Source organism: Silurus meridionalis, chromosome 4 (assembly GCF_014805685.1).
Source record: "Silurus meridionalis isolate SWU-2019-XX chromosome 4, ASM1480568v1, whole genome shotgun sequence".
Classification (NCBI taxonomy): domain Eukaryota; kingdom Metazoa; phylum Chordata; class Actinopteri; order Siluriformes; family Siluridae; genus Silurus; species Silurus meridionalis.
In genome coordinates, this window is record NC_060887.1 from 17,891,515 (window position 1) to 17,915,344 (window position 23,830).

A 23,830-nucleotide genomic window follows, 5' to 3' on the forward strand; every position below is an offset into this window, starting at 1 on the left:
TTCACATCTGCTCTTGTTTCGGCATTACATGTTTTGCAAATCGCTATCCGTGGGTCTTTGTCAGATATACAGAAATACGTCCACATCGCAGACATGTTGTTTTAGACATGCACGTGCTGTCACGGTTAAAATGGTTTCTGTTTGCATCATCACAACAAACTGTTTCGGCAGGTTTTTTCGGTGATCAAAGTCTTTCGGCCGAAAACCGAAAATGCACTTTTGGGACATTTTCGGCCGAAAATTTCGGTGGCCGAATATTCGGTGCATCCCTACTTTTTTCCCGTCAAGCCAACCACAACTACCCTGTAGGTGAACGGGAGCTCCTGGCTGTCAAGCTGGCCTTAGAGGAGTGTCGTTATTGGCTTGAGGGGGCCAATGTGCCATTCATGGTTTCAATCTGGAGTACCTACAGCCGCTTTGCTGGGCTGCTCCGCCCCCTTCCGATTCCCAGATGCCCTTGGTCTCATATTGCGCTGGATTTTGGTTCTTAGTTAGGATCTTAGCTTCTCTAAGATGACTTACTTCATTCCCCTCGCCTACCTTCCGCTAAGGAGAATGCACAGCTCCTGCTCCAACATGTGTTCCGCCTTCACGGAAGAATTGGAGACTGGGCTCCGTATCCTTTGCTCTGAGGATTTGTCTACCTGGGCGTCCAAGCTCATTTGGGTAGAATATGCCCACAACTCCTTGCCTACTGCCGCCACTGGACTCTTGCCCTTCCAGGTCACCCATGGCTACCAACCTCCCTTATTTTCCACTCAGGAAGTGGATGCGTCTGTTCCGTCTGCCTTGACCCTGTTCCAGTGCTGAAGTCAAAGATGGAGAAAAGCCTGGGCCACCCTACTCAGATCCTTCCACAATTATGCCCGCTGGGCTAACCACAAACTGATGGAGTTACACGTTTATATGGAAGAAAATGTTCATTAATCCCTGGTTTAAGATGATTGGCGATAGTATTTAGGATGGCTGAAGTGATATCAGTGATAGTCACCATGTTGAAGATCATTTAAATGTCTGGTTTAAGGCAGCCTTTGTTAAATTGGTTCATGTAACATTTTTTTATTTTGTAGCTCTGTATGAACCTTATCGTCAGACTTCTTTCAGTGATATATTTGACCATCTCTTTCAGGGGTTTACATTTTGGGAAATAAAATTACTATTTTACTGTACAATACTTCAACACGGATCTAAACTGCTGTTTATAATGGAGTATATGCAAACCTAACATATATAATTTACATTTTATAATTATCATGGTTACAGCAAAAAAAACATAATAATGCACTTGCATGGAGTACCCAAGTGTAAATAGGAAAAGCCCGCTAAGCAACAAAGAAGCTTAATACAAATGTTATTAGACTTTTTAATGTCAAGTGGAAAGCTAGGTTTGATTGGCTCTTTTTTGCTTTCTTTTTTTTTTTTTTTTGGCTAGTAAAAGTTTTGAATGGATAGTAAATAAAAAAATGACTTGTATATAAACACAAAAATTATTAAAATCAACATGCAAACACATAATTATGTATATAATCCATATCACTATGGGAGTACTGATATATTATGCCTAATACTATTTGGAACAGTCCAACGTTCTGTAAATTCATTGTGAAGCTGTATTATGCAGGAACTGTGTAGTTCTAGTTGTGTAGGAGTATTTTGCTTCCTCAAAAATCTCTGGAGGATGACTAAACTTTCTTAAATCAGGCAACTGTTTATGTCTGTTACTTGAAGTGATTAAAATTCATTTCTATCCTAATGTGCTCTAATTTTCTGCCTCATTCTTGCAGGTCCCCAGCTGTATCTCCTCAGGCTCTGTGCGTCTTCATGCCTCCAATCCCAACCTCTCCTCTCCTGATCTTGCAATTGAGAAAAACTATCCAGAGCCCCTTGACATACCCATAGACGTGTCCAAACTGCAAGAAGATTTCTGCCGTGTGGCCAACAGCTGTGAGTGCTGCAGATAACCATTTAAAGGATTTCTGTATTACAAACGCATTTCATTCAGGGAAATCTTTCATGCTGTGTGATGCGCAACAGCTGCTAATTGTGAAATACACTATCACAGTTTTCTGTCTGATAAACCCGGGGTCTCCTCCGCCCTTGTGTGACAGCTACTCCAAGCAGACGCCTGCTGTGCTCACACTTTTGAGGGTTTCCTTCTGTAAGAACAGCTGTTAGAAAAAGAAAAGCATTTGCATACATTGTTTTGTTTTGTTTTGTTTTGTGCTATACAATGTCTAGTACTGAAAGACAAGAAGATTATCTGTGTGAATGCAGGCTGCAGCTAATTCTTTCATTAGCATAATTCTTTGTAGGTGTAGCCCTAAAGTTTGAAGTGCTGCATTCTGCAGTTTTTTTTTTTTTTACCTGTTTCTTTATCTAATATAACAAGAACAGACAATTAATTGTGCACTCTCTATGAACAATGCAGCAAGACTGTATTATAAATCCACATCATCTGTATAATTTTAAACAGTTAAATTCAAGCTGAACCGTGCCTTATGCCTTATGACAGACAATTTAATTATTAAAATAATGTAAAAATAATTTAAATTATTGTATGTTTAAAAAGTATTGTTACATAATATCTTAATATGGCATTCGGTTAACAGCTATGGTATGTGTAAACTTATTTTATTAAGTGTGAATGATGTATTGTCCTGTTAAGGTCGAAGTGTTTTCTGATAAATGTTCTTCATCAGAAAAGTTTGGAGGCAACAGCTTGTAAAGTGACATTACACACAAATTAAAAACACAGCTAGCAGCTACTGAGATGTAGACTAAGGTTAAGGTATTATTTATTCACAGAGTAATGTTTCTTTTGTGCTTATATATTAATTTAGTCTGCAATATCACTGAATCTTAGGTCTTTAATTACTTTTAGTGTCACTCTCTGTTTTGAATCCCAAGTCATTTTGTGAATCTCAAGTCATATTGATTTTTAAGGCAATCGAGTAATTTAGGATGACCTACAGAAATGATCAGCACATACAAGATCTTTAAATAAAATGCTTCTTTCTAATATTTCTCAATGTTTAAGATTGTGAGCCATGAAGCTCAATAAAATCAAAGTGAATACAGTTTAACATAATTCATACATATACATTTACGTACTGTATATAACATTTATTTATTTAGCTTTTTCTTAGTTTTAAATAACGGTATATGTCTCTTTTTAATATAATTGTGCAGAAACATATATATAATTCACACAGGAAATGTATGTGCTTGTACACATTCTCTTAGATATAAAGTTTTTTGAATGTGTTGGTGATTCTAGTGCACACTAACCTGAAGTCAGCTATGGGCTCCCTGATGTCAGAGAAAGAGAAACTGAGGCAGATGATGGAACAGGAGACTTGTACAGCTCCTTCTGCACAGCTCCTTGGACTGAAAAGTGCTCTGGCTTCTGTAAGCCTGCCACACACACACATACACACACACTTGCTTTTTTGCATTTTCTACTCTGGCTGAGCTTTTTAACACCTTTCTAACTGTACATTGCTTTAACCTGCTGGATGTCATAAATTGTTTGAGCTTTCTGGCCCAATTAACAATTGAATACTGGATTTGTGTTGATGTCAGTGCAATGCTGTGTAATAAAACTCATTGGATACTCAATTTTACTACAAACACTCCTGGGTAATAATAATTACATATATTAATCTTTTAATGGTCTAAACAGCAAATCAATGAGCAGGAATGTATCAAATGGCAAGCGTTAGCTCAATGGTTAGGATTTTTGCCTTCTAATTGGACTCATGAACTACGAGAATGGATTTAGACTTTAAATAATATAAACAGTCTGCTACAATGGTATGCATTCAAGCACCTGTTAGTGAACGGTTATAACCTCAACAATGATGAAACCATAATGAATAGACATTTGGTGTCACCCAGATGGGGATGAGTTCCCTTTTGAATCTGGTTCCTCTCCAGGTTTCTTCCTCATGCAATTAAAGGGAGCTTTTGCTTGTAACTGTCGCCAGTGGCTTACTAATTAGGGAGAAATGTATAGGGACAAATTTATGACATTAAAATATATCAGTGGTGGGCCATGCATTTGGTTGGTGGCCCTTCAGTGGGGATTCACCCATTGCAATTATATAAACCATCAATACTATACAAAAACACAATATAACAACATGTAGCATTACAGAGAGAGGCAAGTCACATATTGAAGTTGAATACCATTTTTACTAAAGCAAGAACTGTGCCATGTACATCATCTGGAGCAGTTCATAATCAATATTTGTCTAATAACATGACAAAAACATAAAAAATTTTAATAAAATAAATATAGAGATGCATACTCATAATGTATACTCACAGAATTTGCACCGCTCCTCAGAGGCTGTAAGCCAGTGGTACCGATCTTATTCACTGGTCTGGAAGTGGTGAACAAACTCTTTCCTGGGCTGAGACAAGCTAGCTAGCTTCGGGGTTGGCCGACCTCTTCTCATGATGTATAGCTTTTTTTGAAAATGTATTTTTAACAATGTCTGAGGCCAAATCAATTTCTCTTCCTTCGTCAGCCATTGTGGGCATAAAAAAGTCTAAACTCAGATGCATTAATGTGTGCACAGCTCTACACACATGTTTTGCCAGTCGAACTTGGTTGTAACAGTTTCTCTCTTAACAACCAATTAGAGGACGGAAAAATGCTAACGCTATTCTGGGCCGGCTAGCTACCCTGTGAGGCGAATTTGAAATCTGATTGGTAAAGAAACAGACCCATTGCTAATATAGTCTAAGGTAGATTAGCCAGCACTACTGATTCTGAAGGCCATGGGCAAATTAGATTGACATGGCAGCACATAGAGGCTGAAAAAAAAAAAATCTAACATCCACATACACGTACTGAAGCAGTGCAACCAAGAGAAATGCTATGAAATATAGAGAATAGACTGTTGGGAATAAAGTAATACAATTTTATTGAACAAATATTAGAATTTAGGTTGTAAATGTAGGTCAGTGCTTCTGATAGTGTTTAGACCAGCAGAGAAGAACTTGCTGGCCCTGATGGCCCACCACTGAAATGTATTTTGGTAAATATGTATTGCTGTAAGGCTGCTTTTGGACAATGCATATGGTTAAACATGCTATGCAAATAAAATAAATAGAATTAGGAATTAATTAAGTCATGAGTTCAAATCCCAGCACCACCACTATGGGCCCCTTAAGCAATGCCCTTAGCTGCTCAGTATAAAATGTAAATTGTAAGTTGCTCTGGATAAGGGCATCTCCCAAATGTTGCAAATGTAAGCAAATGAGCTTCTGTGCCACCATTTTCTTGTTTCCTTTTGCTCCAGTGAAATTGTTAAGGAAAAAGCTAGAAACAGGAACATTTTGTTATATAGTTTCATTGTACGCTAAGAGGAAATCATGATAATGATGTAAACCATGCTTGTTGTCTGGGTGTGCTATCACCAGATTACAATCTAATTAATGGAACTGGGACGGATATAGCAGGGGGAGATCTACAGTTTTTTTTTTTTCATTTGTACATGTTGACATATGTCGGAAGTTTCCAAACTTTTTGGGCAAACACCTCAAATGAACCTAATGAGTTTAATGTGTCTCTCTGAGGTCTTGCCAATCATACATTTAAAATTCAAATTTTTTTGTGACATTCATATTTTAGTAACACCTGGCTAAGCTTTGAAAGGTTTCTCATATTTCCGATTGTAGTGAGAAGTCCGAGCTTGACAGTTTTTACAATAGTCAGAATGTAAAACAGAGCAGAGGTAGATAAATAAGGAAAGAGACCCAAAAATGCAGAAAGAAAGAAAGAGACCCAGTCACAACCTTATTTGCAAGGGGTTACAAAGGCTGTAAACCTCTTAGTTTGGGAACCCCTGATATACTTGCTTAATGACTGGTTGTTACTCTACTACTCTAAAGTGTAAACCCAATACACAGACCCAAACATACATACACATTATATATCGGATTTCTCTTCTTGTATTATAATATTCCAACCTCTTGTGCTGAAATTTGGCCTGTAGTTCTTACAGTCATGTCAGAATTACAGTAATTACAGACAACAACTTGAAGATTCTGCTTTGCAGTCTTGGAAATGATTTATTTATATTACTTTATATATTTTTTCTTGGCACAAAGCTAAAAGCTGCAATGCTGCACTGAAGTGTTTATGTTTTGTTTTGAAGGCTGTTACAGAAAGCAAAAGGGGATTTAAAACCATATGTTGCACTGTTCCAAGCTGCTGCCCCTGTTTCTCAGTTGTGTGTAACGTCATTTCACACTCTATTGAGATAGAGCTGTCAGAAAATTCAGAAGTCCCAACTGCTAATTATGAGTTTTGTACAGATACTTTTTTTGAATGCCGTTTAGCATGTAATTACTATAATTCTGACATGACTTGAATGCACTATTAAAAAAGATCTGTGTCTACAGCATGCTATTTTGTGCTCATACTGTGTTGCAAATTTTTTTTACGTGTCTTACCGTCTTTAATCAGACGTCAAGGGGCTCTGCTTATTAATTAGTAAAAAACGTTTGTTAAAGTGTACATCATTTCATGTAAATTTACAGAGCACTTTATTAGGAACAAAGGGAAACTTTGTTCTTAAAGCAGCATTAATTCTTCATGGCATGGACGCTGGAAACATTCCTTTGAGATTGTGGTCAATGTTAACATGACTGCGTCATGCAAGTCCTGCTTCTACTACATCCCAAAGGTGTTTATTGGATTTAGATCAGGTGACTGAGAAGGCCACTGAAATACATCAAACTCATTGTCATATTCATGAAACCACGTTCAGATGAGTTTTGCTTTGTGATATCATCATTCTCAAAGTGGAAGTGAATTGTGGCAATGGTCAGCAACAATGTAAAATAGTCACATTCAAGCTATGTTTAATTAGCACTAACCATCCCAAAGTGTGCCAAGAAAATATCAACTCCACCAGCTTGGATTGGCAAGTTGGGTTCATGGATTTATGATGTTTGGCCAAATTCTCTGACTTGTCTGTGGATCTTAACGTGATCTTCTGCTGTTATAGTCCTTGTTATAGTTACTGCTGTTATAGTAATAAATAAAAGTCTATGACAGGATCTTCAAGATTTTGAAATACTTATACTCTGTTTTAATAAGGTTATAAATGTGTTCCAGAAGAGTTTAGATTCTTTAGAGAACACTTTGCTCTGCCTGTGTGTGTGTGTGTGTGTGTGTGTGTGTGTGTGTGTGTGTGTGTGTGCGCGTGCGCGTTTGTATGCTTATGCTGGTTGCTGTTTGCTTTTGCAGGCTTTAGCACAGAACTCTGATCTGAGAGAGCGCCTCTGCAAGATACACATAGAGTCGCACATCTCAGAGCCTGCCGTCCTTAAAAACTTCAGCACTGGCACGCTGCAGGTGGGTGTGAGGAATACACTACCACCAGCAGCACCCTCTTCTTTTCTACTGACCAGCATCATCCCAAACTTTTAGGCATAGAAACTGGCAAGGGTTAATCCATTTCATAAATGAAATGCAAGGTTGACTCAATCCTTCTGCTGCTCCCAGCTATTGTTTGCTGTAACCAAACATGTGCTTAGAAACTCCGACCATTTCTGTGATTCATCAGGAAAGAATTACTCAGAACTGTGTAGTAGTCAAGAAACTTGCTGTTACTGTTTCTTGAAACGAGAATGTCTTGGGTAAATTCGGGTGGTCTGTATTCACCTCCTAAGTAAAATGTATCAGGAATAGTGCTCAGTGTAGGAGTATGATTTTTCTAAATTAATTAAATCTAACTTTGATGACAGATTAAAAAGAAGCCTTTGGTCGTGAAATCTATCATAACTTTTTTAATGTCATCAGGATCAGAGACAGCTGACCACGTAGTTCTGGCATTCTCACAAGTGATATTTATTGAGTGTGAGTGCTACTTCAGTTCTCTTTCAATTCAATTTTCTGCATGAGTCCCATTCACAGTGATTGATGTAAGCAGAACTGTCTATTTAATCACGTCTGTACGTTAAAGATCTTCATACATAGAGCACACATTATTACGTTGCCTGGTATAGAAATTTTAATTAATTATTAAGAGTAATTAGTAATTATTTAGAAAGGCTACACTATACACAGTATGTTAAACTGATTTAAATGAAGATTTTGGGTATTTTTCCCACATTATTTACAGAGCAGTAAAACCTCAGGTTAGTCAGTAAGTTATAGATGTTCTGCACCCTGTTGCTGTGTATCAAGTAAATAATAAAATAGCCTTTAAAATAGCCTTTAGGAAGCAGTGTATTAGTTATTATATTATTATTATATTATTATTATAATATATTATTACTCTTGCCTTGCAGAAACCTTTGGTCGGTAATCATTATGCTGTGCCTAAAAGATTGTAATAGATGAATTCACTAAATCCTGTCAAGCTGTTGCTAGTTAAGGAATTTCCTTGAATACACAGACACTAACAATCAAACTCCCACACATGCAAAAACACATCACCACGCTTGATATTTCCTGTGGTTTACTCTGCTTTCTGAATCAACACCTTCCTTCTGCACTAATTAGCATGGCTTGCAAAACAAGCTTATATCTTTCTTTCCTGGTTAGAAACAGAAGCCATGATGTGCTTGCATCGTCGATTATTGGGTTTGGCAAATGAGTTTCTTCTGTTAATAAAGTGAGCAAGTGGTATTTGGTTGATCATTTTTATTCATAACTGTGGTACACCATTTTCCATGTGTTTAGGATTCCGGTTTGACAGCATTGTAGCAGGTCGATGATTAAATGCATACATTGTGTTTTTACTAAGCTATGACTTGCCGATTACAGAAGCAGGAATCCTCAGACTCCCGCCACCTCGTCCACCAGGTGTCCAATGAGAGCCGAGCTTCCATTACAGATTCTTTGTCTGAGTTCTTTGATGCGCAAGAGGTCTTGCTATCGGCGAGCTCTTCTGAGAACGAGGTGAGACCCTTCGTGTCTACTCTGTAAATATTGTCCTTTTTTTTTTTTTTTTTTTTTTTACTTGGAGCGCCATGACTATTTCTACACTTCACCGTCTTATTTTTTGCTTACAGCATGATGTTTTTCCAGAAATATTGCTATGCCCACTTTTACCTTCTCCTCCCTCTGAGGATTATGAGTCATACCCTGGGAGTAGAATAGTTTCTAGTTCGCTGTTGACTGCTGTTTGATGCTACAGCCAACAGTGTGTTGGATGATGCACTATAAACCAACCTTTGACATGTCAGGTTCAAGGCATCAATATCTCAGTTTTCTTTCGCTTTTTACACACTTTTTTTGTCACTTTGGCCAGACTTGTCCAAGCAGCTCCAATAGCAGAACTAATGTGAAAATAGAGCTAATTGCTTGCTTCTAAAAATACCCCTCCAAAGAGCCAAGGGAAAATTTGTTCTCCTCCCATGAGAGTTTTTCTCTTTCTCTCTCTCTCTCTCTCTCTCTCTCTCTCTCTCTCTCCCTTTATCCCTCTCCCTCTATCTCTCTTCCTCTCTCTCTCTCTCTCTCTCTCTCTCTCTCTCTCTCTCTCTCTCTTTCACTGTATGTACTCCACTCCTACTCTCAAATTCAATCATACAAGCATGCACATACTTGAGTGAGACTTCCACTGTTATTAATGGTGGGTGGTAAAAGAGGAGCCTAGTGATCAGTGCTCCCGAGTGCATGTGAGTAGCCAGGAGGTGTTAATCTGACAAAACAGCGGAACTACTATAATAAAGATATCTCTCTCTCTCTCTCTCTCTCTCTCTCTCTCTCTCTCTCTCTCTCTCTCTCACTCTCTCTTGTTAGCCTTCTGAAGATGACTCATACATCAGCGATATCAGCGATAATATCTCCATGGACAACTTCAGCAACGAGGTTCAAAATGAGAGACTTGACTCAGGTGACTCAGGTGTTTCACCTCATTTGCTTTTGTTTTTTTTAATCTAACAAGTGACAGTACAAGCACCAAGACATTTGAGATTAGATAGATACCGTGTACTTCTTTCACTCCCCCGACACATTTTCAGAACATTCTCATACACCAGCAAACATTCTTACTCATCCAGTGAATCTGCTCTGCTCTTAGATTGCACTGAGAACGGTGTCCCTCAGGGAAAGCGGCGTTCTTTGCTCCCGTCTCCAAGCCCCAACACCAGCAACATCAGTCTGTGGAACATCCTGAGGAATAATATTGGAAAGGACCTGTCCAAGGTGGCCATGCCTGTGCAGCTGAATGAGCCACTTAACACCCTGCAGAGGTTGTGTGAGGAGCTGGAGTACAGCGAGCTGCTCGACCAGGCCGCGCACACACAGGACCCATTTGAACGCATGGTATCCATCAGGGCACACACACACACGCATATACAGTGCATCCTAAAAAGTATTTACAGCACTTCAATTTTTCCACATTTTATGTTACAGCCTTATTCCATTTAATATTTTCCTCAGAATTCAATACCAAAATGCCAACATGAAAGAAGTTTGTTTTTTAAAATCTTGCAAATTTATTAAAAATAAAAAACTGAAAGAAAAAAAAAACACGTACATAATTATTCACAGCTTTTGCCATGACACTCAAAATTGAGCTCAGGTGCAACCTGTTTACACTGATCATCCTTAAGATGTTTCTACAACTTAATTGGAGTCCACCTACGGTAAATCCAGTTGATAGGACATGATTTGGAAAGGTACACATCTGTCTATATAAGGTCCCACAATTAACAGTGCATTTCAGAGCACAAACCAAGCCATGAAGCCCATAGAATTGTCTGTATGGATTGTATCGAGACACAGATCTTGGAACGGGTACAGAAGAATATCTGCAGCATTGAAGATCCCAATGAGCACAGTGGCCTACATCATTCGTAAATGGAAGAAGTTTGGAACCACCAGGATTCTTCCTAGAGCGGACCGCCCGACCAAAATGAGCGATCGGGCAGAAGGGCCTTAGTCAGGGAGGTGACCAAGAACCCGATATTCACCCTGAAAGAGCTCCAGCTTTTTTCTGTGAAGAGCAAAGAACCTTCCAGAAGAACAACCATCTCTGCAGCACTCCACCAATCAAGCTTGAATGATTGCGTGGCCAGACGGAAGCCATTCCTTAGTAAAAAGCACATGAAAGCCTAGAGTTTGCCAAAAGGCACCTAAAGGACTCTCAGACCATGAGAAATAAAAATTGAACAAAGTAAACCTGTAAAGTGTTAGTTTAAGTGTTTCAGGAAGAGGAAGGTCTTCACCATCACCTTCAATGGACTCCCATGTTTCAATCCACCACCTTGGTGCCAGAACAGAGAAGAGCCTTGAAATAAACGTACATATTACCATGAGAGAAGGTGGTACCAGTCGAGCAGTGGTACAGGATCTCAGGCAGCGTGGTGGTGCGAGGAGTGTTGAGCTCTCTGAGGTAAGAGGGTGCTGGCCCATTTTTGGCTTTGTAGGCAAGAATCAGTGTTTTGAATGTGATGCATGCAGCTACCAGAAGCCAGAGGAGGAAGCGCAGCAGTGGGGTGGTGTGGGAGAACTTGGGCAGGTTGAACACAAGTTGCGTAGCTGCGTTTTGGATAATTTGACGAATAGTGTTCAGAGGTAGACCTGCCAGCAGAATGTTGCAGTAGTCCAGTCTCAAAATGACAAGAGCCTGAACAAGCACCTGGGCAGCCTTTGTGGACAGAAATGGTTGAATTCTTTGGATGTTGTAGAGAAGGTACCGACAACAACGAGCCACATTAGCAACATGTGAGAAGAAGGACAGTTGATTGTCCATAGTTAGCCCAAGGTTATGAGCAGTGGCTGAAGAGAAGAGCAGAGAGTTATGAAGAGTTATTCTGAGATCCTGACCTGGAGATGAATCACCTGGGATGACCAGCAGTTTGGTTTTGCTAGAGTTAAGTTTTATTTGAGGAGCACTCATCCGTGAAGATATGTCCTAGCATGCTGAGATCCGAGTGTAAGCTGTGGTACCTGAGGGAGGAAAGGAGAAGATGAGTTGAGTACCATCAGCATAGCAGTGGTAAGAAAACCCATGTGAGGATATGACTTCACCAAGTGAGTAGGTATAGAGGGAAAAAAGGAAGGGACCAAATACTGAGCCTTGTGGGACACCAGTGGATGGTCTGTTTAGGACATGTTACATGAGCTTCCAGGTAGGAAGCAAACCATTCCCATGCTGCTCCTTGGAAACTGAGGCTTCTGAGGGTAGACAAGAGAGTCTTATGGTTGACTATGCTCCCACTTCCTTTCCGCTGATCTAAATTCTCGGCGATTGCTGTGCAAAACCTCTGACAGCCAGGGGGCGAGACAAGAAGTCTTCTTGGGTGTAGTAGTCATTGGAGGTCCATGGTTGAGGAAAGAATGAGGAGATGAAAGCGTCAGTGGCAGAGTCCAAGGTTAAAGAGGGAAATGAGTCAGGGTCAGGAAGAGATGAAAGAGTACAGGAAACTACTGATGAGGGAGAGATGGAGTGGGGGTTAGAACAGATAAGTGAGAGATGTTGAAAATTGTTTTTAGATAGAATAGTAAGAGTGATTGTAAAGGAAACCAGGTGATGATAAAAAAAAATGTAAGTGGTTGTATGCAGTGATGTACAGAGACATCACGGATGATAACCTGCTCCAGAGTGCTCTGGACCTCAGACTGGGGCAACAGTTCATCCTGCAACAGGACAATGGCTCAAAGCACACAGCTCAGATACTAAAGGAGTGGCTACAGGACAACTTTGTGAATGTCCTTGAGTGACTCAGCCAGAGCCCAGACTTAAACCTGATTGAACATCTCTGGAGAGATCTGAATATGGCTGTGCACGGACACTCACCCTCCAACCTGATGAAGCTTAATAGGTTCTGCAAAGAAGAATGAGAGAAACTGTCCATAAATACAGTTTAGTGCCAAGCTTGTAGCATCATACTCAAATAGACTTGAGGTTGTAATTAGTGTCAAAGGTGCTTCAACAAAGTATTGAGCAAAGTACATGTATAAAAGATACAAAATACTTATGTACATGTGATTTTTTTTTTCACGTTTTTATTTTTATTAAATTTGCAAAGATTTCAAACACATTTCTTTCACATTGTCCTTATGGGGTATTGTTTGTAGAATTTAGAGGAAAATAATCAATTTAATCCATTTTGGAATAAGGCTATAACATAAAAAAATATAGAAAAAGTGAAGCGCTATGAATACTTTGCGGATGCACTGTATATGAAAACTTGACATCCGGATGACATGGTTAACAAACAATGGAACAATAGTGTGTTGAGGTCATAAGCATATAGAACTAGGGTATAGTGAAACTACAGATGCCTTGTACATCCTTGAAATTGGTAAACTCCTAAAATATACAATATTCAACTGTGATCATAATGATGTAAAGCATGTAAGGAGTAAAACAGTGTGTGGTGGTGATGAAAATAATAAACAGCAGATTGGTGTGATGTTCTCTGGCACATGAGTTTCCTTCCCTGTACAACAAAATATCCCATTTTGTTTTGATTTCTGTGTGAAATCAGAATGTAATAGAATTGTTGTTTCAACTTGTAGTAACTTGTATAAGACTTGTATAACTGCAGCAGTGGGAGTTAAATAGTCTGATATTTTTATCTTCACCATTTGTATACATTCAAGTCTGTTTTTCATATGATTTCTTCATTCCCCATTGCCCACTTTCAGATAGCATGTCTTGAGCTGTTTCTGTTAAATGCTTGAATTTCACTATTGTAAAATATCCCTTGTCATCTTTCTAAGATGTACAAAATTTGATCATCACCTTATTACAGGCCATGTATAATTTCTTCTGTCAGACAGACTTTCAGTCATCGTAAATGTCGCGCCTCTGTCGAGTCCGATGTCTGATTTACAGTGTCATTTACTGTTAGCTGATCACATTTACCATTACTGGAGCCATGCTTTTTTAATTGCCAGTCTAATCCAAGCTCATCTAGCATCTGATGGCCATTGCTCATGACTGTGTCCGTAGTATGATGGAGTAAAGTAAATCGAGCTTTGGTCAGCTACACTTTAGCAGATCTACACACATGCAGACATATAAGTGGAAGTAGAGCTTGTTGTGCTTCCAGTAATATTTATTGTAAGGCTTTTAGATTTGGGCTTGTTCCCTGTAAAAGTGTCAGACTGGAGGCTTGTGTAATGTACCAGGGGTCACATAAATGCAAAGCTCATTAATGAGTAGATGTTTTAAAGAAATTGAACACATCTGAGCAAAATGTGATAGATAGAGCAAGAGTCATCAAGAAAAGTGAAGTGCTCAGGACAATATAATGGAGAGTTAATAGCCCAAGACAGGTTTTTGGCTCGCATTAAGAGGGGCACAAAGCTCTCCGGCCCCTTCTCTGTGTTCACTGAGTGGACCGGAGTGACCTCGTTTCTTCCACTAAACCAGTGCTCCATTAGAGGAGCTTTCAAACTGGCCACAGTCAGACACTTTGTATGTGAGTACTTTCAGTGTTTATTACACAGGAGAGGGTGAGTCAGTGGTGGACTAAAATGGCTTGATGGAAATCTGAATTGTCTCTCAGCTTTAAGAAGCATTGATGGTTTTATAATGACCTTTGCAGCTCGAGTGATTATGTATTGCTTTCTCAAATGTCCACACTTCAGGAAGTTTTGAGAGTGCACTCATGAACTCAGTGCCAAGTTCAGTGTGCTGTTTTCATGTCATTATCGAAATTTCATCAGTCTTACTACCTCTCAGGCTGTATTTTTTTTGACTAATAGTGGAGGAATTACGTTTTCGAAACATCACTATTCAACAATTATTTGTTAAAGATTCTCATCATTGCAGTGGATTGACCAATTGCAGACAGATTGGCCAAAGATCCAATTTTTTTCTATAGCCTCCTTCATGTTTAAAGTATACGTTTAGAATTCTGTATACTACTTGTTACAACTGATTTTAAATAAACACTTATTGATATATTTGGATAGATACAGATGAGTTTCTAAGCTTGTCTTGTGTGAATGTGTAGGTGTACATTGCAACATTCGCCGTATCAGGCTACGCCTCCAGTTACTACAGAGCAGGAGGGAAACCATTCAACCCAGTCCTAGGGGAGACGTATGAGTGCGACCGGCCAGATAAAGGATTTCGCTTTATAGCAGAGCAGGTATAAGTATGTTCATGCTGGGTTATACTGTTAACTGCATTTAATTATGTACATACATTATTTATGCATAAAAGCTCATAAGATTCAAGTGAAGTAAAACTTTAATGTTAACACAGCCAAAGACATCATATACAATTGTGTGTCTTTAACACTGTGGTAACAATTTGGTGGAAGATCGACATATGGCTGGAAAATTCAGGTGTCCCAATACTTTTGTCAATATAGTGTATACACTTACGTCACTCTGTTTTTCCCGCTTTAGGTCAGCCATCATCCCCCCATATCTGCATGTCATTCTGAATCGAAAAACTTCATCTTCTGGCAAGGTAAAAGATCAGTTGGGTGGATATGTATATAGTACAGATGAGCTCTGAGGCTCTGTGAGCAGTTTTCTCTCAAGGTGACCCTGGTGTTTGTGTGGCACATTTAGATGTGAGGTGGAAAAACAAGTTCTGGGGGAAGTCCATGGAGATTGTTCCTGTTGGCACCACTCATGTAGTTCTCCCTGGGTAAGTGCTCTGATTCTCTTGGCTATTTTTCTGACATTCCCACACACATTAATACAGATTCTGTATGAAGATCTTTCCACTGCCATGCAGATTTATGATTTCTCTTGAGCGTCACTGCACAGTGCACTGTGAGCACATAAACACATGCATCTTTATAACTTTTAGGACTGTCAGATATTTCACTATATGTGTGTCAGTCTGGGAAAGTCCATCAGATGTTACTGTAGCTGAATTTTGTTTTTAAGAGATTAAAAATATGTTGATGCTGCCACTTCTAGAGGCCATAAATATATTTTGCTAAATTGACAATAACCATTCTGATATTATTGAATACTTTTGGTCTAGTGTATCTTTCCTGCAAAGAATCATATCAGGTCAACAAATGTGATGCTAAAAAGAGCCAGTCTGCCTACAGGTGCTTTAAAACTCAACTGACTCAGAGATTATGTTTATTTTTTATGTCAAAAAATCAAGGTCAATACAATCTTGGCCAGTACCAAATACAGACAAAATTCAAACCAGTCCAAATCAGTACAGGTTCAGTGAATGAAATCAGCAAACAGTAATCTAAGGGCTAGATAAGGTGCAAAGTCGAGGTGAGGCAAAACACAAGGTCAGACTAAAGATCACTCTCCAAAATTACAGTCCAGGTTTCACACAAATACTTAAAATCCATGTGCCTTATATGCTGAAATAGAAATAATCTGGGTAGCCAAACAGGTTATTTTAATATTAAAGGGAACATCATGCAGTGTTGGAGACAGATACATTTGCTGTTTAGACTCTTGATTGAAAGTAGCAAACTTTAATCAGAAATAGGCAAAAGGCCAGCGAATCAGCAAACAGCAATTGAAGGGCAAATAATTAAATAGGAAGCGTGCAAAAATCTGGATATCAAGTACAGGTTTAATAGGTTGTATAAGCCAGGTATGTTTACACGGAACAATTTTTCACACAGAACAAAGAAACACAAGGGTTTCAATGACAATATCGAATGAAAAGGACCACAGCTGAAAGACATCCTGATAATACAATCTATGACAAGACATGGGAAGAGACAAGTCACAAAACAAAGCAAACACTCATCGCAACAAATACTTTGACTCTGTAGCTTTGGGGGCTGTGAGGGGGAAATATGGGACAAATGTATGTTTATACTGACCTGGAATATTGACATGATGTTTAGGCAAATTTAAGATATTTGTGTATTTAAGATTTTCTTAAAAACTGTATAAATTTTGTAAAAATGATCAGACATTATTAGGGATTTCTGTCACTCATTTTTAAATGAGGTTCTGTTGGAGTATACTGTGTAGTTTCTGGAACATCGTGATATAGTGCACACATAAAGAAACATAAAGTCGTTTGATATTTGTCCTATTTTAAAGGGCACTTCGAAAATCTTTTAAAGAAATTAAATCCATTATAAAGATGGCAGATTATATGTGGATTTTGGAAAGCCGGTGAAATGTTTAATTTGATAGATACCAGTGATTAACTAAGATTATTTGAGTAAATATGAACATGAAGTTTCATGGTGTGACATTTGTAGGTATTACACACACATAGTGCAGCTCTATTGCAACATGTGCTCTATTTGTTGAAGTGTTTTATATGTATGTCAGGATTTATATTAATATATAAAGAATAATCAAATGAATATTATAATTCTTTATGGTAATGAGTATCATTTTAAAACTTGCTTTGTTTTACAGCTCGGGAGACCACTATGAGTGGAACAAAGTGACATCGTGCATTCACAACATTCTGAGTGGGCAGCGCTGGATCGAGCACTACGGAGAAATCTCTATTAAGAACTCCAGCAGCGATATCTGTCAGTGTAAAGTCACCTTCGTCAAGGTGAGCTACGTTCCCCCCACATGCTGAGACGTCCACTTACAGTAAATGAAATCTTTGTGCTATGTAACCTCAATCATTCACCACACTGCATGATGTATATATTGTGCTAAAGTCCTTGTACACAATGACATATAGCATTCTGATTATCATGAGTCAGTGTACATTGACTCACTTTATGTTGTAGAACACTGTTTATGTAGAGAAGGAGAAAGATCTTTGTGAAGCGAATGAAATGAAACCATTCCATTACCATTCCATAATGTATGTGGAGGCATGCTGGGGTCTAATTCTTAAATTCTGATGAAATAAATGAGATATTAGTTAATCTACCACAAAAAAACAAGACATACACTTCCTTTAGCATAGTGATTAGAGTGCTATTGTAATGACTGTAGAATAGTCATTAACATTGGTGTCATTCCAAATACATGACATCTAAAATGATTGGTCACATTGATGAAGTGAGTATGGGGCAGAAAAAGAATGTGACAAGTTCAGGGAGAGAAATATGAGAGCAAAGAAAGAGATGATTAATGGCATTTCACCAGTGGCTCAGCAGTGCCATCTTCTGAAGGATGAGAACACATACTGCATGTTATACACAAATAGGCTAATGAAGGAAAGCAGATTTATTAACTTTGTTAATTAACTTGATTTGAACTGATGTCCCCTATTTCAGAGTAAACACTTTAAATTAGGAACCTGTAGACGGTGTGTTGATCGGATTGGACTGAGACAACAATGACAGTGCTGTTTTTTTCTGCATTGCAGGCTAAGTACTGGAACTCCAATATGAACGAAGTGGAGGGAAATATTGTGGACCATAAAGGCAAGGTGATACACAAGCTGTTTGGGAAGTGGCATGAGAGTATATGCTGTGGAAGCCCACAATCTGCTACATGCATCTGGAGAACCAGTAAGATACAAACATTTATAGTCCACTGCACATTTAATCATCTCTGCAGCAATCCTGTACCTGACTACCTGGGGGTTTCAGTTGATAGTGTATTGCAGCTGAAACCTTTTTTTATAATGAAATGCCACATGCATTACAATCAGACATTCTGATTTATTAATACTTTAGCCAGAAAAAAACAATGTGATTGACACACAAGATCTAGTGACATATGAATTACAGCATACTGTACTGTACATCCAAACTATATATCTTCAATATCACAATTACTGTCACATCGTTCTTGATTTCTTTTTTTTTCTTTTTTTTCATTGACAAATATTAAATTGTGTTTTTTGTTGTCTTATGAGCTTTATTTATTATTTTTGTAGATCCAATGCCTGCTGAGTATGAGCAGTACTACGGCTTCACTAAATTTGCTCTTGAACTGAATGAACTGGACCCACAGACCAAACCATTTCTGCCTCCCACAGACACGAGATTACGCCTGGATCAGAGGTAAACCCATCTAGCATTCAGAATTTTTGTACATTTGTTTAGATAGGAGTTATTTGTAAAGACAAGTATTTGATAGCAGTTTTTTTCTTACTTTAATTTCAATTTAACTTAATTGTTCATGGAATAGTTTCCACAAGATGATGGAAACATTCCATTAAGATTCTGCTCCATGTTCTAGCACTTTTCTAAGGTGTCCTATATGATGTATTTTTATATTGTAGTTCAAACGCCAAACAGACACAGAGACTAAAAATTAATGCTTAATGCTTAAGAACAAAATGGCTGAATTAAATCAATAAAAATAAATAACTCAAATTAAAGTGTAATGGACAAAGAGTCATATAATTCATCTTATCAAATGCAATGCTGAATACATTTTTAAAGCATCAGGTAGGACTGCCAGTTTACAGCTCCAGTGTTTTGGCTTCACTGCTGGACTCAGCTTAGTGTCTAGTTTCTAGTGGAGTTTTTCTTTTTTTCTTCAAGCATGGGTTTCTTCCATTATCTCATGTTTCCTTCAACTACCCAAAACCATGTTAGTAAGTTGATTGGCTGTGCAAAATTGCCTGTAGCTAAATGTGTTTGTGCATAATGTCCTGTGATGAACTGACTTCCTTTTTAAGCCAATCCCATGTTTTTGCCTCACACGCCATGTTCCTGGATTCATTTTGACCTTGACCAAGATAAACTAATAAATGAATGGATATAAAAAGAAAACATAATAAATGCTCCAAGCTCTAGCACAGAAGGGAATTCAGGTTTCAGCAGTGTTTAAATGTGACATACACTTGTGTCCTTGTGCAAATTCAGGCTGCGGTGCTTTAGTAGTCAAGGCGGGTTTAGTATTTTTTAATATTAGGGCCAATTCATACAGTCTACAGAATTCCTGCAGTGCATTTCTGAGTTTCAACTCATTGTGTGAAAAGTGATATTCATGTCCTACTATGTATTGAGACAATTGTTTTTTCTTTATTTCTCTTCTGTAATAATGGCATTAGTCTGTTTACCAGTGATATATAAAGCATTTATTTATTAGATAGATTATTTATTACTTCAGTTTTTATACTGTTGGCTCTTTAATTTTTCATAAAGCTGTCTAAGTTTGCAGTTGCGCTTTTTTTAGGTTAAACTTTACATATCCCTCCACACTGCCACGTGATTCTCCATCACCTTCTATTGTAAGCAAAGTCAAAGAAACAATGGCATGTTGCATAGCGTACCATCTGTGTGTGTGTGTGTGTGTGTGTGTGTGTAGGTTATTAGAGGAGGGGAACGTTGAGTCTGCAGAAGCCCAGAAGCAGAGAATCGAACAGCTACAGAGAGATCGGCGCAGAGTCCTCGACGAGAACAACATGGCACATCAGCCACGGTTTTTCCAGTAAGAGCCCCCTAAGGAATAATTTCCTTCTCAATGCAACATCTATTCATCTTTAATATATTAGTCACTTACTCTGTGTTGGGTTCTCAGAGACTCATGCAAAATAAATAGTAAACAATGTAACTAGTAGAGAAGGTATGAAGTTATGAAATTAAGGAAAGAAAGGGTGTAAATATGCACTCACTGTAAGTTTATGGTGCAAACTACTAAGCCCTTGTTTAAGCCATAGACTATATATACAGTATATATATATATATATATATATAAAACTTTTACATTTTCTGAAGTAAATGTGGCGCTTGGTGGCGTAATAACGCTCACATCTGTGTTAGTAAATGATCATATGGGTAAAATAGTTACTGGTCTGTCAGTCAGTTCACTTTACTAGGATCTTTTTTTAATATAATAAATGTGATGATAGTATTGGATGATGATTGGATGATTGGACATGTGTGGATTGATTTAATTAATAGCCAGAAGAGTTAAATAGTTAAACAGTTATTAAACAGTATTTATGAGAGACTCACCGACTTCAAACAGTATTTAGGAAAGATGCTTTTTAAAATAGTTGCTTAATTAAATCTTTGGATAACTCTTTCTTTGCTCAAGATGAATCATTAACACCAATGATTCAAAATATTAAAGTAAATAACGTTTCACAATGCTAGCTGCTAAATCCAAGGTTTTATTTTGGCTTGCAGGAAATCAAAAGATGACACATGGGTCAGCAACAACACTTACTGGGATCTGAGGAAAGATCCAGGCTTCAGTAATCTGGATTGCCCAGTGCTGTGGTGAACTACAGATTAACAATGATCACTCATAGGCCTCTTTAGTCTTCTCCTTCTTTCTCATCACTGTTGCCTGCTCTGATCTTCAGCGTATGGGTGAAAAGCACATGTGGAATGTAGAGACTAAGACAAACGCTGACGAAAGTGATTTTTCTCGCCTGATAGTCAAACTGAGGATCTTCACTTGAATTGCAAAACATTTTCTTTATTTCAACACCTTTTGTTATATAATATTCCATTTTAAATGCCTTAATATGCTTCTGGTATGTTTTACAGTGTGTTTATGCAGGCACCTTCCTTGAATGTCTAGAAATTATGCAAGCATATCCCAGTGTTTCATGTTTATCACTGCTGTGTGCAACTAGTAGCACAAAGATCCTGACACATACACTGTTGCATTGCAGTACTCTTGTGATTTAGAGCAATACTGCAGACAGTACAATACCTGAAGCCGTGTCTGAAACAAAAGAACCTGATCAAAGTAACATTGTCTACCTCCTGAAAGAGATGGTACTCTTGTATGTAATATAGGGAACACATTGGAGTATGAATTTAAACCTGTCTTATGCCTTATGGTCACATATTCCATAACACCTTTATTATACCCTTTCATTATGATTAGAAAAAATAAACATAATACATATTACAATGTTGCTAGCATCTGAGAAAGATTCACACAGCTTTGTTTCAAGTACTAAATAGTTACCATGCTTCTTTGGGATGTTTTAGCTGATTATTTAAGCATTTTCAGTTTTGTAATCTGTGTTCATCGAGTTCTTCCTTGTAAAGAGAGCAACTGAGGAAATCATATTAACCACTGTTATGATTCCTCTCTTCTTCAATAAACCAATCATATCTGTGTCTAGCTTTTTATTTTTATTATTATTTGCTCCATTCACTGAATAAAGTGATGCTCTCTGTTTTATCCTGTGGCCTAGTTCATGTGCTATTATTAACTGCTGTTCACAACGCTGTCAATTTGAAAATTAGAACCTATAAAGCATCATACTTGTGTTATGGAGTCAAGTTATAAATTAAGCAGAATATCTGCTCAGATGTGTGAGGACTTTTGTCCGGCAACAGACCAAAGTCCTCACAAATCTCAGCAAATATTCTGCTTAATCTATTTATAATTTAGCTTAAATATTGTTAAAAGGTTTTAAGATTTTGTATCTGCCTGTCCCAATAGGCTTCTTGTGCCTGTGGATTTGGCACAGGTGGGTTTGCCAACTCCAAATCTTGGTATAGCCAGGTTTAAAAAAGCACACTATTCTTAACCCCAATGACTATTTGTTGAACACGTCATACTAAATAAAACAGATCAGAACATGCATTTTAAGTCAATCTCAGACAGGTAAAGAACAGTTTTAGTATTTCTTACATATCACACTAATGGATAAGCAACATCATTAAAAAAATAATTGAATATGTTTTTTTAAATCATACGTTCAAGCAGAATTTTCTGTCTTTCACTTAACTGTTACTATTGACCCCAATATGAATAAATTTATTTTCAAAGTTATCTACATCTTTATGTCTTACCAACTGAGCCTGCTCAATGCCTTATGAGATGTAAAATGCGAAATGTCTTAATTGTGTTATGACCTACAGCTGTCTGGATGCCTCTATCTCCACCCATAAACTCATTGTGTTTCCTGAAATACATTTAAAAAGATCCATACAAATGTGTTTTTCTTCACATCCAACTCACTTGCCTGTGCTACAACATTAAAATCCTACTGGAAGAAGGACGGCTTGTTTGAGGGGCAGTAGAGCACTTCAGGTGGTTCTATATTCTTGGTCCAAATCATTTGTTTTTCTACAAATAACAGCTCCTGAGATGCCACAAAGACCAGATTTATTTCCCACTGGGTGTATGGTATCTCACAAAAGTGTGTATACACTTGACTTGACCCCTCACATTTCAGCAACCGTTTTAGTAGATCTTCTCAAAGGACAATACTATAGAAATGAAACTTGGATATATTTTAGAGTAGTCAATGTGCAGATTGAATGGCAGTACAGATTGACTGTCTTCTATATACAAATTTGTGTATCTATTTTCTTATACTGACCACTGGATGTTGGTCACCTGGCAACTCATGATAAAGAACCCTCAAAGGATTTGATAATTAGAATTGTTGCTACAAAGATGGCCGGGGCTATTAGAAGATCGGTAAAACCCTGGAACTGAGTTACAGTGCAGTGGCCAGGGTCATACATAGGTTTTCTGAGATAAGTTCCAGTTGGACAAGGCCTTGGACAAGGCTTCAAAAAACAGACACATTAGTGCTGCAACATTGCTTTAGGGGTTGCAGAGGGTCTGCTTGTTAGTGTTTGAACCATATGCCACACACTGCAAAAAGTCGGTTTGCATGCCCGTTGTCCCAGAAGGAAGCCTCTTCTGAAGCTGGCTCACAAGAAACCCTGTAAACATTTTGCTGAAGAGAACCCGTTCAAGAGCATGAATTACTGAAACCATGTCCTGTGATCTGATGAGAGTAAGATAAACTTGTTTGTCTCAGATGGTGTCCAGCATGCGTGGTGATGCCCTGGTGAGGAGTACCAAGAAAACTGTGTCTTGCCGACAGTCAAGCATGGTGGTGGTAGCATCATGGTCTGGGGCTGCATGAGTGCTGCTGGTACTGGGAAGCTGCAGTTCATTGAGAGAAACATTGATTCCAACATGTACTGTGACATACTGAAGCAGAACATGATGCCCTTCCTTTAGAAACTAGGCCAAACAGCAGTTTTCCGACATAATAACAACCCCAGACACACTAGCAAGATGAGGCTGAGA

The 23,830-nt window shown here is 38.2% G+C and overlaps 1 protein-coding gene across 2 annotated transcripts in view; it reads left to right on the plus strand.

Annotated features, from left to right (window-relative positions):
* The window catches only part of osbpl3b (oxysterol binding protein-like 3b), a 57,093-nt gene extending 35,202 nt beyond the window's left edge, over positions 1-21,891 (plus strand). Inside the window, exons 10-23 of one of the 2 annotated variants that reach the window (XM_046847317.1) lie at positions 1,785-1,944; positions 3,278-3,408; positions 7,265-7,372; positions 8,789-8,923; positions 9,767-9,860; positions 10,047-10,291; positions 14,941-15,078; positions 15,341-15,404; positions 15,509-15,587; positions 17,303-17,447; positions 18,219-18,363; positions 18,735-18,861; positions 20,117-20,239; positions 20,941-21,891. In XM_046847317.1, the coding sequence (XP_046703273.1) occupies positions 1,785-1,944; positions 3,278-3,408; positions 7,265-7,372; positions 8,789-8,923; positions 9,767-9,860; positions 10,047-10,291; positions 14,941-15,078; positions 15,341-15,404; positions 15,509-15,587; positions 17,303-17,447; positions 18,219-18,363; positions 18,735-18,861; positions 20,117-20,239; positions 20,941-21,037 (1,791 nt within the window). In that variant the 3' untranslated portion in view covers positions 21,038-21,891. The remainder of the gene's footprint in view (positions 1-1,784; positions 1,945-3,277; positions 3,409-7,264; positions 7,373-8,788; positions 8,924-9,766; positions 9,861-10,046; positions 10,292-14,940; positions 15,079-15,340; positions 15,405-15,508; positions 15,588-17,302; positions 17,448-18,218; positions 18,364-18,734; positions 18,862-20,116; positions 20,240-20,940) is intronic. The other variant, XM_046847319.1, reaches the window with a different exon arrangement.
* Positions 21,892-23,830: the final 1,939 nt, after the last annotated feature.